The 19,408-nt window shown below is 40.9% G+C and overlaps 2 protein-coding genes across 3 annotated transcripts in view; one reads left to right on the forward strand and one right to left on the reverse strand.

Moving 5' to 3' along the window:
* LOC134822334 (serine/threonine-protein phosphatase 2A 65 kDa regulatory subunit A alpha isoform-like) overlaps positions 1-19,408 on the forward strand; it is a 116,857-nt gene that overhangs the window by 92,472 nt on the left and 4,977 nt on the right. Inside the window, exons 2-11 of one of the 2 annotated variants that reach the window (XM_063833344.1) lie at positions 5,067-5,242; positions 6,771-6,817; positions 11,958-12,011; positions 12,248-12,298; positions 17,753-17,843; positions 17,955-18,045; positions 18,163-18,229; positions 18,472-18,552; positions 18,769-18,872; positions 19,088-19,263. In XM_063833344.1, the coding sequence (XP_063689414.1) occupies positions 5,074-5,242; positions 6,771-6,817; positions 11,958-12,011; positions 12,248-12,298; positions 17,753-17,843; positions 17,955-18,045; positions 18,163-18,229; positions 18,472-18,552; positions 18,769-18,872; positions 19,088-19,263 (931 nt within the window). In that variant the 5' untranslated portion in view covers positions 5,067-5,073. The remainder of the gene's footprint in view (positions 1-5,066; positions 5,243-6,770; positions 6,818-11,957; positions 12,012-12,247; positions 12,299-17,752; positions 17,844-17,954; positions 18,046-18,162; positions 18,230-18,471; positions 18,553-18,768; positions 18,873-19,087; positions 19,264-19,408) is intronic. The other variant, XM_063833345.1, reaches the window with a different exon arrangement.
* On the reverse strand, positions 13,420-16,015 carry LOC134822121 (uncharacterized). The gene is made up of 6 exons (XM_063833016.1): positions 15,842-16,015; positions 15,532-15,647; positions 15,219-15,376; positions 14,442-14,618; positions 14,067-14,228; positions 13,420-13,815 (listed from the first exon to the last, which is right to left on the reverse strand). The coding sequence occupies exons 3-5, from the start codon at positions 15,358-15,360 to the stop codon at positions 14,071-14,073; spliced, it is 477 nt and encodes a 158-aa protein (XP_063689086.1). The 5' UTR covers positions 15,361-15,376; positions 15,532-15,647; positions 15,842-16,015; the 3' UTR covers positions 13,420-13,815; positions 14,067-14,070.

Genomic DNA, 19,408 nt, shown 5'->3' on the forward strand with positions numbered 1-19,408 from the left:
TAAAAAATACATATAAAAAATATATATCATAAGATGATATATCATCTTATTGACAAACTAAACAAAATGGTATTGTTTGGTAAATGTCCAACTAATTTAAATGATAAACTTTGTCAAGGAATTAAAATAACAGTCAAAAATATAAATAGTATTTCAGATTTGTTTAATTTGATAGTGGGAAATTAGGAATACAAATTTTTTTAAAGAATACAAGTAAATGACATTTCATTTGGCATGAATGATAATTCAAATTTATGAACTGCAATATTTTGTTTCATACAACAAAAGCCCTTTCGCGCTTGCTTGCAGCACATGATTAAGTAAAAACTCCAAATAAATTTAAAAAAGGAACAGTACCCATTGCATTGTTTTGATTAAATCAAGAAAATATTATGAACTGTTATTATATTATGTTAATTAATAAGTGGTATTAGTAAGAGTAGTATTTAAATATGGCTCGTGAATATAATCGTTGATACAATAAATTTTTATTGTAAACCATGTTCGGCGCGCGGCGTTCGTAGAAAACATGATGCACTAAAATTATTAACTCAAGAAAACAACAATTTCAAATTTCAAGAAAACAACAAACAAAATGTTTGTCATACGTTGTATGACCCGCCGCGCACGAAGTGCGCGGCTCCCCCTGTAGCGTCGAAGACGCTACTATAGTGAAGCGACTATAGTGAAGCGACCGTGGGGGTCACCACGTGATACAACAAAATGTTTGGCCTGGAATTCATTTTGAATTTATTACACTATACTATTATTTTAAAATGTTTGTGGATTGGTTAATTGACGATGCAGATGTCAATTCATCGCAGATCGGCAAGGCACAATCGCGCATTTTGCCGATTTAGCGATGAGCGAGGTGATCGTTGCGAGAAGCATAAATGAGTGCGCGGCGCGGCAGAGTAACGCATTGCGCTGCAAGTGGATTGGATTTTACAAATTGGTTTAATCTTGCTCTACTAACCAGAGTCCTTTCGCTTGCAGTAGCGCGCGACCGCCGTGAAACAAGGGCGTCACGCAGTACGCGTAGACACATGGCTATGTGAAGGTTTAATTTAACTATATAATATACATTTTTATAATTTGATTCAGTATTAACGATGTCAAAAAATTTGTGAAACGAGCGTGTCATATTTATAATTTATTTTAAAAGTCTGATAAATCCATAATCAATACAATCCTTATAGCGCGATGCACTACTGGGTCGCGCCGCGCATTTTCTCGCAACCACCGTATGCATATCGGCGAGATGCGAAGGATTGACATCGTGAATCAATACACATCCCAAAAAACTTTACCACCTGCCGGGCTCGCTAGAGGTGATCGATTTTCAATAGCACGTTTGTCCTCGCGCGTCACATCAAGTTCACCAGCTTTCGCACGATGCATTTAGCCTGGTAGTCATGACAACGACATTACGTTGCAAAGTTTAAAAGCTACGATATTTTATTTAGCCCAAAATCAAACTTTTCGGTTTAATTCAGAATCTAAGTTGTCCCAAATTTGGCTCCTGGGGAGCTAACTTTAAAGTTAAGAGACGGAAATTTTGTTGAAAACCGGAAGGTTCTATTTATTTTACTTTTGGAGATACACCCCCAGCCGGTAGGGTTTACTGGGATTAAAAATTGATTTTCGTTGCAATGTGCCAGAATTCATATTAAATATTGTTTTTTATTTTTTTCAGGTGCAAGGATAATGTAGTATTTTATTTAAGAAAAAACAACTGCTAACCTTAAAAATGTTTATTTTTGATTATTTGGGATATTACAGGGAAACAAAATTGGTTAATTTTCAGACCCGTTGAAATCAGCAGGCTTTGTTGTCTAGTCTGTTGTTCAAGTTACAATAACAGATGTTTATGTTTTATTAATGTTTTTAATGCAAACAAGTGAAAACGAATCTCTATATAGAGATTTTATATAGGGTTATTGTTATATTATGTATATATTGTTTGAATAATTTCGTTATACTGTATCCTAAAAAAAGTGAAAACGAATCTTTTATGTCATGTATCCTGGGTTTGGACAGGATATGCCCGCTTAAAATATTTCCATCGCGTTACATTGTTCCGACTTCATGTCGAAAAAAGATAGCTAGGCGATGGTGAATCGTGTAACTCGTCAATTGATATTGTTTGCAGTATAATTCAATATTTACTTACACTGATAGACTAATAAAATGATAGCAAAATTATATCAAAAGGATCAATAATAAATCAACAATATTGTTTTTGATCAGTCAAACGAAATTTGATCAGTTCAGCAAAATTACTTGGATATGTCTGTACTTTAAAAGGCTTCAACGACGGTTTCCTGATCATTTGACAGAGTGTGATCTGCCATATCATGTACACAAATATGCACTGAAAGTGTAATCTTTTACAATCCCCCAGTACAGCATGTATCTCAACTAAGATATTGTTGTTGAGTGTTTCAAAAATTCATAATTGAATTGAGTTTGACAGATATTTTAGTGTGATTTTAGATTGGGACGGAATTTGCTAAATAATTAACATTTAATTTACATTTCCGTGGAGGAATCTGACTTAGTCAGTGCTTCTATGAAAAGCAGTTTTCGAATTCAAGTAATTAATACAAGGTCTCAGAAGTGTTAAAGTTGCCATCCAGCAGAATCTAGTTTTTCTAACTATCTTGATAAATTGCATTTTTAATTTGGATAACTTTTTTACTTCATCAAAAACACGTGATCTAAAGGCCATAATCTTTCGGCAGCCTTCTAATAAGTCATGTCCACTGTCAAGTTGCAAAAATTAAAGCATTAAATAGTGCAGGCTTTTTGTAACATCATGTAGACCAAGCTCTGTGCACGGGATGCTTCCTGGAAAAAAAATACAAAGAGACTTGTCTTCTAAAACTCATCCCAGCTAGCATTTTGGTGAGTGCAAACACTTTCAGGCCGCACGTTCCTTGACCTAGATCAGTTTTCTGCCCAATTTCTGGCCAATTTTCACATATACACTAGATTTTTGACGGTTTCATTTTACGGCCAGGTAGCGCAGTTGGTTAGAACGCCTGTCTTACAATCGTTAGGTTGCGAGTTCGAAACCCACTGACTGCCTGGTCGTGGGGTGAGCGTCGTCGACGTTCAGCTAAGGATCATGAGTGGTCTATGCAGCCCCCCGGTCTACTCAGCCGAATACTCGAGAAATCGGGTGTGAGGGTTAAATGAGGAGCTGCACATTGCAGCAAAGTCTCGGACGAAGAAAGTATGGTACACACTACCTTAACCGTCACTGGCCAAAAAGATCCTTCGGCTTCCTGTAATTGGCTGGTTGCACTTGTGTAACATTGTGGCTGTTGGAATACACCGAAGTAAAATAAGTGTCTAGATAAAAATAAAAAAAATATAGGGTTATTGTTATATTTTATGTACATCATTCGAATACTTTTTCTATTGTTTTCTACCCATTCACTATTCAATTAGTAGTCAAGAAAAAATAGTCATACTTTAATTGATGTGAATTTGTTTATTCTGTAAAATGTGTTTAAAAACTAAAATCATTTATTTATTAAAAATGATCTTGTTTCATTGAAAAACTTGAAGTTTTGCTGCCGAACGAGCGCTGAAAATGCTCGTGTTATCATGTTACCAAACCTTAATTAAAAGGGAACTAATTGTGGTGTGTTAACTAGACTCATCCAAAGCTACCCTTTCATAGCAATACCATACATTTTCTTCCCTGTTGTCAGCTGATATATCATAATATGGGTGAAGACAGAAAAGCATGGAAGAGCACTGAGGACAACCCTTACTACAGCGTGTATGGTGCAGAGAAAGTACCTTTCCTACAACGTCCTGAAAAGAATGTCATCTTGTTGGAGGATTGTGCAGAGCGTCGAGATAAATGGCAAAATTGTCTCAAAACGATTGAAGGACCAGGAAATGAAAACAGTCCAAACTTACACATGTGTAACGAGCTCTGGGGCAGATATAAATTTTGCATTGAAATGTACAAAGCGGTAAGTTTTGTTTTGGTTCAATGTGATTTAATTTTGGCCATTTTAAAGAGAACCTCTTCACTCAATCTCTCAATCAAAGGCTCTTGACTGAATCACATCAAGTTCACAAGTTGAACTATGTTGGATTAAATCCAACCAATTTCCCAACTTGAAATTTTGGCACAAATTTCAGACAGCATAACCAGTGGCATCTAGCAAATATTGACCATCTTACCCAAATTATTAAATTGTGAAACTAATGAAAAGTGGATGTGTCAGGATAAACTTACTGGGAATCAAAGTTTTAACTATATCTGTAACCCATGAAATTGTTAAGCAATTCTGTCTGTGAGTTATCCAAGCATTGCTTGTGGAAATAAGTGATCAAAAAAGATAAATCCCCCCTAAATCTATAAGAATTAGAATTATTAGAGTAAACTAACTTTTGTAGTTTGGGGTTGCATTTTCAATGCAACCTAAAACTACAAAAGTTTGATTCATTGGCTTATAATAATATCCTTCGAGTCAGTGTTGTGGTTTTTCAGCAAAAGCGAACTGACGTGTCAAGATGGTACTGCCATAAAGAACAAGATGAAGCAACTAAGACTTGTTTGACGGAAAAGAAGCTGCTAACAAGAGAATGCCGCAGAGCAGAACAGAAAGTTGAAGACTGTCTCAAAAAACAACATGCCTCCACCCAAGAAAAAGAACTGTTTCAAACTAAAACATATAAAGATTGGTGAATTGAAGTTGGCAGCTTGCCAGATGTATGAAATGCTGGTAATTTTGTGATAAGAAGTATTGAGTGTATTTGGGGTGTGTGGTGCTTGCAAAAAGTGCTGCGATGCATTAATTCGATATGAAGGTTATCAATGTTCAGCTGTTCTTGTACTTGTTTTTACAACTGTACAAAATACGGAGTAGTTGTATTTGTTTTACATTTAAATCAATTTAATATTAAATCAATAATTTTAACATTTTAAATATTCTTCAAAGGTTTCAGGAGACGATATTGAGCCAAACTGTTACCTAATTTTGGTCCAAATTTGAAATTACTTATTATTTGATAACTTAATTAACTTATTGCTTAATTACAGCTAGCATGGCCGCCACCTCAGAAGACGATTCTCTCTACCCTATAGCAGTTCTCATCGACGAGTTGAGAAATGAAGACGTCCAACTGCGCCTCAACTCCATCAAGAAACTCTCAACAATAGCGCTGGCACTTGGTGTCGAGCGCACACGTGCTGAACTTATACCTTTCTTAACAGGTTTTATTTCTTTTCATAGATGTACTATCCCAGGTCAAGATTCATGCGAGATGGCGAGACAGGCTCATCGCACAAAATCTTAAAATAAACACACAAAAAAAACTAACAAAAAAATGTGTGAGAAAATAGAAAAAATGTAATTTAAAAGTTTTAAGCGACACAAAAATGTACTTTATACTTTGTAAATTCAAAACTTAGTGCGGTGTGAGATCACGTGGTTAAAGTATAACAACTTTGCCGCGCGCAATAAGTGCGAGATTTTGACGAGTTTGATAAATCTCACCCCAATATCGCGAGTCTGACTGCGAGATTTCGGCACCCTCTTTCAGCACTACATAATCGGTCGCGCGCTTGCATTTTCATAATACTATTCCTCAACTTGCTGGCCTTTTCGTCTTTATCATCAAGCCGACTTTACATGGTCATTGAACTTTTGGTATTGATTGTTTTGAATTATTACTGGTTGTATTACTCTGACGGCTTATTTTTCTGTACTGTCTAAGTCTTAAAGGATAATAATTGTTGTCGATTATCCTTTAAGTGGATATTTCTTCATTAAAAGTTTGAAAAAGGGTCTCTTCAACTGTAGACCTGACTTATTAATCCTAGCAGGTAATCAACTCTGGATCCTCATCACATTGATTCCATTCTAAATTCTAGCCATAAACAAAACAAATATTACCAGATAACTCCGTTTACCATAATTTGATATGTTCCAGTATGAACGAGGCCTTCCCCGGATAAATCCTTAAATGCCAGTCTTCTCCAGCTGAAGTGCGAACTGTATAATTTATCAGATAAAGTATATTACAAGGTGCTCTGATGATAATTTTAGTAAAATAATTAATAATTGCCAAAAGAATGACCGTCGACTAGACTCGAACCCGGAAACAGCTGCTTAAAGGCCGTGCCCTAAACTGGGGCGCTACGTGAGGCATATCAGATTTACAATATGTAACACTATATACTTCATAAAAATACACACTTAAAATTTTCGTTATGACGGATCCAAATTACAGCGGCATACTTACAATTCTGAGAAATAAACATCGAGCGACATAAAGCGACATACTTACAATTTCACTTACATAGGGAAATCTTTTTAAATAGAAAGTAATTTGTGGGGCAAGAAATCTTGCAGGCTGGGGGGGGGGGGGGGGGGGGAAATCGCACTTTTAGTCTCAAAATCCAATCTCATCGCACTTTTTTTAGAATCTTGATAGGGGTGTACTATGCAATAGCAATTTGCTCTATGTGTTTAAACTGAAATGTCACTAATGAGTATAAGTAATGGACCGTTTAGCTCTAGAAAACATAAGGCAGTTTCTCAGCTGTCCAATATTTTGAGAACTAAATATTATCCACATTTTATCTGTTAACTTAATAGTTAATACATTTTCTCAGCATTTGGTGTCTCATTATTGATCGCTGTTAATAATTCATATTTAAGTCTACGGTATGTAATAAGACACAATCTTATGTAACATATTTGATAACCAACAGTTATTATATTGAGTTACCATTTCAGATACTATTGAAGATGAGGATGAAGTTTTGTGGGCATTGGCTGAGCAGGTAAAATTTACTAATTACTGACTCACTTACTACTAATTTATGACTTACTAACTACTAATTAATGACTTATATTGAAGGGGGGGGGGGGGGGGGGGCAAAGTCAGTACCCATGGCCATACGTTGGCCTTTATAGCTCAGTCACTGAGTGCCCGATTGAGATAACTCTTTCTGGTATGACTTACTATCACCACTCATTCGAGGAATACATCAAATCAAAGAATATGCGTGTTAATTTTTTCGAATGAAGGTTATTTTTTGCATTTATTTGATAGATTAAATTATCGGATTTAGCCAAATTGTATTGAATTATGTTTGGCTATGCATATTACATTTGCCCTGAAAAAATGAAAGTTCTAGCTTCTCAGATGACCGAGATATAAAGCATAACGAGTTTGTTCATTACGTGTGATCAGGTGATTGGGTTGAAACTAGATCTGCACTATGGGAATTGTGCAGAGAGCCCAATTACAGTGTAGTGTCGTTGCACGCTATCACATGAATAGCGATTGGGTAAAAATTGATTACCCAATCGATTTTGCTAACGAGATAAACAAATTGCTAGTGATAACTTAGTCATTTTAAATCCGTTTGCACCATCTTTCCAGATTATATTCCGGATTTAATGACCTATAGCAATATGTTACAACGGAGTCTTTGACACGTTCACAAACGTCCCCCCCCCCCCCCCACCCCGTATTAACCAACGGTCTTGTTTGGTGTATTTGATAGTAATTGTGGGTAGTAGGTACTAGTTAGGGGGGGGGGGGATCATGTTTTTTTGTCCGTTTTTGTCCGTTTTTGTCCGTTTGGCAGCTATATTTTCAAAACGGACAAAAAAAAAAGCGGACAAAAACGGGCAAAAAATAACAAAAATTGAAATAACATTTAGATGCTTCCTCCTCCTCCTCCTCCTCCTCCTCCTCCTCCTCCTCCTCCTCCTCCTCCTCCTCTTCCACCTTCTCCTCCTCCTCCTCCTCAGCCATCCTCCTCAGTCCTCCTCAGTCCTCTTCCTCTGCAGTCCTCATCATCCTCCTCAGTCCTCCTCCTCCTGGGTCCTCCTCCTCCTCTTCATCCTCCTCATCTTCCTCCTCAGTCCTCAGTCCTTCTCCTCAGTCCTCCTCCTCATCCTTTTCGTCAGTACTCCTCCTCCTCAGTCCTCCCCCAGTCCCCCTCCTCCTCCTATTCAGTCCTCCTCCTCCTCCTCCTCAGTTCTCCTCCTTCTCATTCCTCCTTCTGAGTCCTCCTCATTCCTCCTTCTGAGTCCTCCTCCTCCTCCTTCTCCTGAGTCCTCCTCCTGGGTCCTCTTTCTCCTCCTCCTTCTCAGTCCTCCTCCTCCTCCCTCTCAGTCATCCTCCTCAGTCATCCTCCTCAGCCATCCTCCTCAGCCATCCTCTTCAGCGATCCTCCTCAGTACTCCTCAGTCCTCCTCCTTCTCAGTCCTCCTCAGTCCTCCTCCTCAGTCATCCTTCTCCTCCTCCTCCTCCAGGGGGATTCCGTTTTTTCCGTTCGGAACCCTATATTATCAAAACGGACAAAAAATAGAGCGGACAAAAACGGACAAAAAATAACAAAAATGGAAATAATATTTAGATGCTTCCTCCTCCTCCTCAGTCTTCCTCAGTCATCCTCCTACTCCTCCTGAGTCCTTCTCCTGGGTCCTCCTCCTGGGACCTCCTCCTCTTGGGTCCACCTCCTCTTCATCCTCCTCCTATTCCTCCTCAGTCCTCAGTTCTCCTCCTCAGCTCAGTCCTCCTTCTCAGTCCTCCTCCTCATCCTTTTCCTCAGTCCTCCTCCTCAGTCCTGCCCAGTCCCCCTCCTCCTCCTATTCACTCCTCCTCCTCCTCCTCCTCCTCCTCCTCCTCCTCAGTCCTCCTCCTCCTCAGTCCTCCTCCTTCTCAGTCCTCCTCCTCCTCCTCAGTCCTCCTCCTCAGTCATCCTCCTCAGTCCTTCTCCTCCTCAGTCCTTCTCCTCTTCCTCCTCCTCCTCAGTCTTCCTCATATTCCTCAGTCCTCCCCCAGTCACCCTCCTCCTCATCCTCATCCTCCTCATCAGTCCTCCTTCGCCTTCTCAGTCCTCCTCTTCAGTCCTCCTCCTCCTCCTTTTCCTGGTTCCTCCTCCTCAGTCCGCATTCTCCTCCTCAGTCCTTCTCAGTCCTTTCCCCAGTCACCCTCCTCCTCATCCTCCTCATCAGTCCTCCTTCTCCTTAGTCCTCCTCCTCAGTCCTCCTCCTCCTCCTGGGTTCTCCTCCTGGATCCCTCTTCTCCTCCTCAGTCCTTCTCATCCTCCTCAGTTATCCTCCTCCTCCTCCTTCTCCTCCTGGGTCCTCCTCCTTCTGCTCACCAGTCCTCCTCCTCAGTCCTCCTCATCCTCTTCATCCACTTACTTCTCCTCCTCATCAGTCCTCATCAGTCCTCCTCCTCCCAAGTCATCCTCCTCCTCCTGGGGCCTTTTCCTGTGTCCTCCTCCTCCTGGGTCCTCCTCCTCAGTCCTCCTCCTCTTCCTTCTCCTCAGTCCTTCTCCTCCTCAGTCCTTCTCCCCTTCCTCCTCCTCAGTCTTCCTCCTCCTCAATCCTTTCCCCAGTCACCCTCCTCCTCATCCTCATCCTCCTCATCAGTCCTCCTTCTCCTTCTCAGTCCTCCTTCTCCTCTTCTTCCTGGTTCCTCCTCCTGGGTCCTCCTTCTCCTCCTCAGTCCTCCTCCTCTTCCTCCTCCTCCTGGGTCCTCCTGATCCTCCTCAGTCTTCTTTCTCCTTCTACTCCTCAGTCCTCCTCCTCCTCAATCCTCCTCTTCCTCCTAAGTCCTCCCCTCCTCAGTCCTCCTAAGTCCTCCCATTCTCAGTCCTCCTCCTCATCAGTCCTCTTCACCAGTCCTCCTCCTCAGTCCTCCTTATCCTCATCCTTCATCTCCTTCCTTCATCTCCTTTCTCCTCCTCATCCTCCTCATACACCTCCTCCTCATCAGTCCTCCTCCTCACTGCTCACTCCTTCTCCTCCTCCTCCTCCTCCTCCTCCTCGTCCTTAGTCCTCTTTATCAGTCCTCATCAGTCCTCATCAGTCCTCCTCCTCCCCAGTCCTCCTTTTGGGGCCTTTTCCTGGGTCCTCCTCCTGGGTCCTCCTCCTCTTGGGTCCTCCTCCTCTTGGGTCCTCCTCCTCATCCTTCTCCTTAGTCCTCCTCCTCCTCAGTCCTCCTCTTGAGTCCTTCTTCTCCTCCTCCTCCTATTCATTCCTCCTCCTCAGTTCTCCTTCTCAGTCTCACTCCTCCTTCTCAGTCCTCCTTCTCCTCTTCTTCCTGGTTCCTCCTCCTGGGTCCTCCTTCTCCTCCTCAGTCCTCCTCCTCTTCCTCCTCCTCCTGGGTCCTCCTGATCCTCCTCAGTCTTCTTTCTCCTTCTACTCCTCAGTCCTCCTCCTCCTCAATCCTCCTCTTCCTCCTAAGTCCTCCCCTCCTCAGTCCTCCTAAGTCCTCCCATTCTCAGTCCTCCTCCTCATCAGTCCTCTTCACCAGTCCTCCTCCTCAGTCCTCCTTATCCTCATCCTTCATCTCCTTCCTTCATCTCCTTTCTCCTCCTCATCCTCCTCATACACATCCTCCTCATCAGTCCTCCTCCTCACTGCTCACTCCTTCTCCTCCTCCTCCTCCTCCTCCTCCTCCTCGTCCTTAGTCCTCTTTATCAGTCCTCATCAGTCCTCATCAGTCCTCCTCCTCCCCAGTCCTCCTTTTGGGGCCTTTTCCTGGGTCCTCCTCCTGGGTCCTCCTCCTCTTGGGTCCTCCTCCTCTTGGGTCCTCCTCCTCATCCTTCTCCTTAGTCCTCCTCCTCCTCAGTCCTCCTCTTGAGTCCTTCTTCTCCTCCTCCTCCTATTCATTCCTCCTCCTCAGTTCTCCTTCTCAGTCTCACTCCTCCTTCTCAGTCCTCCTCCTCCTCTTCTTCCTGGTTCCTCCTCTTGGGTTCTCCTTCTCCTCCTCAGTCCTCCTCCTCTTCCTCCTCTTCCTGGGTCCTCCTGATCCTCCTCAGTCTTCTTCCTCCTTCTGCTCCTCAGTCCTCCTCCTGCTCAATCCTCCTCTTCCTCCCAAGTCCTCCCCTCCTCTTCCTCCTAAGTCCTCCCCTTCTCAGTCCTCCTCCTCATCAGTCCTCTTCACCAGTCCTCCTCCTCAGTCCTCCTTATCCTCATCCTTTATCTCCTTTCTCCTCCTCATCCTCCTCATACACTTCCTTCTCCTCATCAGTCCTCCTCCTCACTCCTCAGTCCTTCTCCTCCTTCTCCTCCTCCTCGTCCTTAGTCCTCTTTATCAGTCCTCATCAGTCCTCATCGGTCCTCCTCCTCCCCAGTCCTCCTCATGGGGCCTTTTCCTGGGTCCTCCTCCTCTTGGGTCCTCCTCCTCTTGGGTCCTCCTCCTTTTGAGTCCTTCTTCTCCTCCTCCTATTCATTCCTCCTCCTCAGTTCTCCTTCTCAGTCTCACTCCTCCTCAGCCCCCCTCCTCTCCCTCCTCAGTCCCCCCTCCTCCTTTTCCTCTCTTTCATCTCTTAATAATTTGTTCAATTTATAATTATTGTTGGTGTTATTGTTAACATAATTTATTGTTATATACTAAAATGTTTTTAAGCGCATTTGAGTCTGACTCAAAATGTGCTCAAGAATCTTTGTGTTTAACAAAGTTTTACTCTCCAGTAATAAAACTTTTCATCCCTTTTTATGTTATTAAAAAATGTGTAGACTATTCTTTGTGCCTAATTGAAGATTAAAAGTTTGAGAAAGGACCATGGTCATTAACCGGGCTACCCATTTCTGCAGATAGCCTGTTACAAATTGTGGAGAAAATTTAAATCAAAAGTTACAATTTTTGTCCGTTTTTGTCCGTTTTTGTCCGTTTGGCAGCTATATTTTCAAAACGGACAAAAATTAACGGACAAAAACGGACAAAAAATAACATGATCCCCCCCCCCCCCCCCCCCCTAGTTAGTGGATTTTGACACCTGATAGCGATTAACCGATCAGTCAGCCAATAGTATCGACCAATCATACTGACTAATCAGTGTCACGTGACTTATGACTAATTACTGTTACGTCAAAACAAACCAGCTGTACTTATTAACACATACTTTCATGTGTTAAGCATGAGCAGCTATTTACGTTAAACTATTTCAGTTAGGAAACTTCATTCCTTTGGTCGGTGGTCCAGAATTTGCAAGCTGTTTGTTGGTAAGTTACTGTACATAGTACGATATCTCGATTTAAGTTAATAACCTCACCAAGATGTTGGTTTTATAAAAGCAGTTTAACTTCAGCAAGCATTTACTTCACAAAAGTAGAAGATCCTTTCAATAAAAATTGGGCTATTGAAAATTAAATCAGCATAAACATCCCATTCTTTTGCTACCAGGTAAAAATAAAATAGAAGTACGGATATATTCTGCTAATATTTGTTATTATTTCAGCCTCCCCTTGAGAATTTAGCCACAGTAGAAGAAACAGTCGTTAGAGAGAAGGTGTGTAGTGTTCTCATAGGTTACGTCATGACGTCATGACAGTATAATTATTATATTACACTTTTGTCATGATTAAATATCGTATTAATGTGGTTATTGTTGAAACGACCGCGTCGATTGTTTAGAACATTCCATCAGTAATCAGTTAGACAATCAAAAGCTTTCAAGATGCAGTGCCCCGCCTTAAAAGTTATGACGTCTCGATAACCCTAATTTAGATTTTCGTCGCTGTAAGCGGCAAGATAAAACTAAGATTTCTTATCGCGCGTTACGCGCGGCACTGCTGCTAGCGTCCACAACTCTTAAATATGCGCGTAATATCATACAAAATGTGTAGTAGTCAGCATGCTGTCACGCACTTATTTTGGGTATAGTCTAATTATTTTAATTAATTGTAACCACCCTACGCGCGTGGGGTGGACTCCTGGGGTGGACTTTTATTCAGCGCGTATTTTGTAGCCTGTTCAACTTGACGTTTTGATTCGTTACTATCTCAATGTCACAGATACACAGAATGTGAGGTGATCATCTTAAAGAGAAACGTCTTAGCTTTCACCTGGTGTAAAGTTTATCTTTGTACTCAAAATATAGCTCGCTCAGTGTGCAATAGAAGTTGACAATACAATAACCACGTCTGCGACCGGTCGTCAGATACCGGAGTGTTGCACAAAATTGGGTCCCTAAATTAAAATTCTATGACACAGTTACCATGCAGAAATGTCTGGAGTAACATTTGGTGAAAATTTGAAGGGTCTACTGTAAATATTGCAAAAGTTATTGAAAACAAACTAGCAGAAGTTTTTGGGAAAATTTCAAATTTTGTACGTAGTGGGGTCTACAGGGGTGGACTCTTGCGGCGCGCATCTGACGGAGTGGCTTTTTCAACAGCCGTCAGTACGGCCAATATCAGAGCACAAATTATTGTGAGTAAGACCTTAATGATCAGCTATGAACCCCTCACTAGAGTAGTAACCGTATCTAAAAACAAGGAAATGTTATTCCGTCAAAGCTCAAATTTTTTACTCTTCTCAGTGCAGTTAGTGTTACTATGAATGTACTAGCTAAGTATCGTTGATCGTAGCTGCATTACACAGTAGAAAGTAACCAAGGAAGACTGCTGATTAACGAAGCAATTTCAACGTGAACAGTTCCAAAATACATAATCATGGCGACGATAGTTCAACTTGAACCTTTATAGTTTTTACAGTCTAAAATCACAATAAAATCACGTGAACTGCAAATCACAAAATCAAATCACTCAAATCTGATAGTCCCGTTACAGTACGCTTTCGTGACAACCTCAACGCTTAAAAAATAAATATTATCCAGTCTTGTGACCACCGATGGCCCTAACTCTCCCTTGTCCGCGAGGAGCATCGTTGCGACCATGGGGTTTCAGTTCTTTGTTCTTCCCACTCGGCTTCGATAGATCGAATTGGCTGGAAGTCAATCTATCAGAAAGACCTTTGTCGATCTCAGGGGCGTGGTAAATTGTGGATGTCGGAGTATAAAGCTTCCTGAAAAGATTGAGACATTCACTCGGTCTGTTGTAAATATCAAATAGTCCTTGTAGGCAGAGATTTAACTTATGTTGGGTTTGATAACTAGAGAAGGCGATTTGATATTCATTGATAGTATAAGCATATAAGCATAAGTGATAAGTTTATATACCCTTTTTATGGTACCTCGAGGCTCGATATCTGTATTCAGTAATCATCACTCAAAATCTACTTATTAAACTTATTAACTAAACAAGTTAATGTATTACCGTCCTAGAGAGGTTTCCTGAGAATTTGAAGTCTCTGTAGGTTGCTGGCATGTCTACTAAGCTCTTCGATTGAGGAGTTTTGGACCCCTCGGCGGTCCAAATGATTTATAATGCTGTGGGCATTTTCAACATCTATCGAGGTAAACGCCCTCGCAGCATAACCTGTAGAGAATGAACATGTCATCAATGTGAAGTTCAATGATAAAAATCAGAGTGGCCGATTTCAACGGGCAGAATTCTAATATCATGGCCATGGGGAATGGACTATTTTTTGTCGATTTTGCAAACCAAACTGGCAAACGATTGTTGATTTTCGTCACTAGTCTAAAATGAATGCAAACGTTCGGCCGAACATTTACATGATTAGAAACTTACCGGTTTCTTTCGTTATTATGTACAGACATGGCCGGGCTTGGGTTCCGCATACGATATCTTCTATCAGATTAAAGTTGAACCCACACTTTGTACTGCTCGTGGGAGGAGGAAAGCAAACGGAGACCTTTTCCATGAGCATCTCGTGTAGTACCATCATCATGTCGATTCTGATATCAGCTGCAAAATTCGTCTATTACTAAATGCTAGCTTTTCGAACTTCGTATCTTGGAAATAACAACTTCTATGAAAGAACACACACACACACACACACACACACACACACACACACACACACACACACACACACACACACACACACAGACAGACAGATACACACACCCACAAACACATACAGACATAGACACACACACACAGAGACACAGACATACAGGCATACAGGCATAAACACAGACACAGACGGACACACAGACAGACACACAGACAGACACACAGACAGACACAGTTACACACAGACAAGGACACACAGACACACACCCACAAACACATACAGACATAGACACACGCATAAACACAGACACACACAGACACAGACGGACACACAGACAGACACAGTACACACAGACACACACAGACACACACACATAAACACACATAGTTCACTTCAGTGCACTACATTACAATTACAGACACACGCAGTACAATCAGAGACACACACACGATACAAAGACAGACACAGACACAAACACACAGAGTACACTTCAGTACAATCACAGACGCAGGCACAAAGACATATACAAGAAGAGCAGATTGAAGTACCTTCATTTGCAGATGTTGACGCATTGATCTGTGGGATATGTTCTTCAGTCTGTAACTGATCATCTGCTAGAACTGTCTCATCTGGATCAACCGGAGGAGTATCTTCCGGCAGGAGTCTGAGTGGGTCTATCGGGACAGCCATGGATCGCTCTCCCTACCTTGTTGAATTAAAGACAAAGGTCAACGACGGATGTCGCATGTTAGTCCTGTAACTAAATGTAATCCAAAATAGTGAATAAATAATTTTTACATCTGAACGATTGTATGTCTGAATGGTGATTTTTAATCAATGAACAAAAGTTCAGGATTTTACCTTCTGTTAAGCTGTTAGCAATGACTCTAGCACCCTCTCCCTACAAAACGACCATATCTCGGTCTGAAGCTTTAAACCGTCTTGCCTCAGCAGCCATCTAGCACAGTCGACCTGTCCTGTTAATTGTGTGATCATCAAGTTACCAAATTTAATCCTTCAATATTCAAATAATTGATTATTAGACAAAACAGAGTTTAGAGCTCGACGTATGCTTCAGGGTTTCACACTGTGCTGTAATCAAACGCATGACTAAAACCTCTTGCTACTATTACCAATAAACCCATATTGTTAAGGCGGTCGAATGATTTACCTGAGTTGATCGCGTCCATGAAAGGGTTAAACTGCGTTCTGTCCAGCTTGTTAATGTCCGTTCCAGCAGCCAGCAGTGCCTCCGCCTCCGTCACTCTCCCTGCTTTGCATGGCCAGTGAAGCGTAGAGCTCCCCTCTAAGCTCTTTGACGATCCGACGAAGGATCCAGATTCCCTTCTTTTCTTTTGAGATCGCTTCAATTCTTCCTGGAGTATGCGGATTACCATTTATATACTTCCATACAGGGCGCGTGAACAATCAGCAATGAATTATCAATTAATCAATCTAGTTTTTGAGTAGAAAGTCCACAGATTGTGATACATTGGATTTGATATTGGAAAAGACATAGCTTACCAAATACCTTTTCATGGGCTTTTTGGAGGACAGGGATGACTTATTCCTGCGTGCCATTACACCATAACTATCTGCTGTAACAGCAAAAATTAGAATTATGTCGGACATAATTCTAAAAAATTGGAACATCGTAGTTAATCAGTGTGGTGCTAACAACAGAGAGCGATTTGAACGGTAGGCAATTTCATAAATTCCATTAACGCGATATAAGAATGATTGGAACAGGCTAAAATCTACTATGTAGCATTGATAACTGGCTATATCGCTGCATTAAACGATAAAAGTATTGCTAACTATGGATATTCTAAGTGATCTAGGCAGAGGGGAACCGGCACAGCCAGATTGCGTTGTCTTCAGTGACTAAGTTTCACGATAGTAAAATTGACCTTATTTATTTTTAAAAAGGATGCACAGTTCAAGCAATAAATCGATCAGCTGCTCATATGATATTTGCATTTAAAGGAAGGCCCAGTGCAGTGACAAGTAAGTCTGTTAAGGCAACATTTAGTTCTGAGATTAGCTGAGTCTTGACAAAGATAAGTTGAGTTTCGAGAAAGTGCACACGGATAAAGTTATCAAGTGAAAATGATAAGACTAAGTTAGGGTCCAGTCAACAGAATGGCAGCTGTAACAGAAACAGTTCATTGGATAGGAGAGTAGGGGATTATGACGGAGTGAAGTTTATATAGCAGGGCAAACAAAAACCAACTGACAGCACTGAGCAAGTGAACTGGAAAATTGAGGAAGGGAAATAACTGTGGTTGTCAGCCCTTTCCGTAGCAATCAGGATTTCCCACGAGATCGATCAGGCAATCAGGATTTCCCACGAGACTGCTCCATCCGATGCGCGCACTTTTGTCACGTGACGGCCACGTGACGCTCAAATCGTTGTCACGTGGTACAGAAGGGAGGTTCCTAGAGCGTTGATCTCGACAAGAGGGAGTTTCTCACGGTTTATCTTCAATAACTATCGCTATTTTTATAGTAGAGATTTGAAACTTTCACCAAATGTTTCCCTAGACATTTCTGCATGGTAACTGTGTCATAGAATTTTAATTTAGGGACCCAATTTTGTGCAACACTCCGGTGTCTGACGACCGGTCGCAGACGTGGTTATTGTATTGTCAACTTCTATTGCACACTGAGCGAGCTATATTTTGAGTACAAAGATAAACTTTACACCAGGTGAAAGCTGAGACGTTTCTCTTTAAGATGATCACCTCACATTCTGTGTATCTGTGACATTGAGATAGTAACGAATCAAAACGTCAAGTTGAACAGGCTACAAAATACGCGCTGAATAAAAGTCCACCCCAGGAGTCCACCCCACGCGCGTAGGGTGGTAACGGATGGTGAAATGTTCTAAAATGGTACCGCGTACATCTCTTACCGCAAATTATGAGCAATCACCTTGCAACTTTCCACCACGCACTCAAAGTACAGATTGCTAAGTGATTGTCAACTAAGTTATACTTAGCTTGGTAGTAGCACTGTTAGTAATATAATACTTTATTAAATATTGTATGGTAAAGGTGAATTTAATCATGTTAATGTTCAGGCTACAGAGTCACTGAGAATGATAGCTGTTGATCACTCACCTGCTGACATTGAGAAACACTTTGCACCACTTGTTAAACGATTATCTCAAGGTAAAAACTAACCTAACTAATTAATTATATGCTAATATGTTAATTGTATGCTCTAGCTTTCTTCTATATATACTGGATTTTATTTTAGATATAATATTACCATGGTTACAGGTGACTGGTTCACGTCCCGTACCTCTGCCTGTGGTCTGTACGCAGCGTGTTACCCTCATGTCAGTGTGGCACTGAAAACTGAACTCAGAATGTGAGTAGTACTCTAGTTTTATAAATTATCAAAATATATCTTGAAATTTATCATGAGTTATACAACTAATTACAAAGTAAAACTGAAAACTCTTGTCCTAAAATTGTATTTCTACAGGATGTTTAAGTGTCTGTGTACTGACGATACTCCAATGGTGAGACGAGCTGCTGCCAGTAAAATAGGGGTGAGTTTTAGTACCTTATTGTCACTTAATGATGTGGATTGTGGGTGCTGCCAAACATCCCACGATACATTTTTTTCTTGTTAAGATTACTGTGACTGCAATAATCTTTACTTTCTTTCTTCAATTGGACAGTGTTTAGCATTACCTACCGTTGACTCAGCAATATCAGAGCTACATTACATCTGAGTTATGTAGCGAGTGAACGGCCTGAACGCACAAGTTATATTTAAATTATCCACCAGGAGTTCGCTAAAGCAGTCGAGATGGAACATTTAAAAGGAGAAGTAATTCCACTATTCAACTCTCTAGCTAACGATGAACAGGTAACACTAACAATTAACATATTCCTATATAGGGTATATAACAATTGTTTAAAACGAAGCTATACTTTCTTACCATAAACTTCCAAGAGAATGCTTATTGCTTATGTAGCACAAGTTTATTTGATTTTGAAACTTTCGTTATCCTATTAAACGCCTAACCATCGTGTGATGATTTAATACCTCTTTCTAGATAATTTGTTGTTAACGCCCTCAAAGTTTTCTCAGGACAGTGTCAGACTGTTAGCAGTAGAAGCAGGAATAACGATAGCTGGTCTACTTACAGAGAGTGATATTGAGACCCTTCTCTTACCCATGTTCAGGTATGTTGAAACTTTGGTAACATTCTACTCACTACTTGTTGGTGGGAATCATAGCCAGCTTGGTAGAGTCGCGTAGAAACCATGTTTTGGTTATTTTTTTTCAATTGTAATATTTTCAACCAAGATGACAGTACTAGACTAGTTTTCTAAACCTGCTAAGAAACTATTTAGTGATATCACCAAACGTCTCTGGTCACTAACAGTTAACTTCTTAGGAGTGCAGCGTCAGATAAGAGCTGGAGAGTGAGGTTCATGATAGCAGACAAGTTTATCGAGCTACAGAGAGCAGTTGGCCCTACTATTACTAAAAATCATCTTGTATTCCACTTTTCTGGTCTGTTGAAAGATGTAGAGGCTGAAGTGAGGGCATCTGCTGCTAACAAAATTAAAGGTTTGTTACGGTGTACCACATGTTTTGGATTGATCTTCGTTTTAATAAATTTGTACACTTTACTTGAAGTTTGATACATTCGCTGATTTCAGTTATATATAAGCAAACTACCTCTCACTATAACTACATTATACATTCATTTTTA

The sequence above is a fragment of the Bolinopsis microptera genome, chromosome 10, assembly GCF_026151205.1.
Source record: "Bolinopsis microptera isolate Bmic1 chromosome 10, MBARI_Bmic_1.0, whole genome shotgun sequence".
Taxonomy (NCBI): domain Eukaryota; kingdom Metazoa; phylum Ctenophora; class Tentaculata; order Lobata; family Bolinopsidae; genus Bolinopsis; species Bolinopsis microptera.

Coding starts and splice junctions, on each gene's coding strand:
- LOC134822121 (XM_063833016.1), bottom strand. CDS start 15,360: ATGGCTGTCCCGATAGACCCACTCAGACTCCTGCCGGAAGATACTCCT. Junction 14,619..15,218: donor GTCAACATCTGCAAATGAAG/GTACTTCAATCT, acceptor CGAATTTTGCAG/CTGATATCAGAATCGACATG. Junction 14,229..14,441: donor CATAATAACGAAAGAAACCG/GTAAGTTTCTAA, acceptor CATTCTCTACAG/GTTATGCTGCGAGGGCGTTT.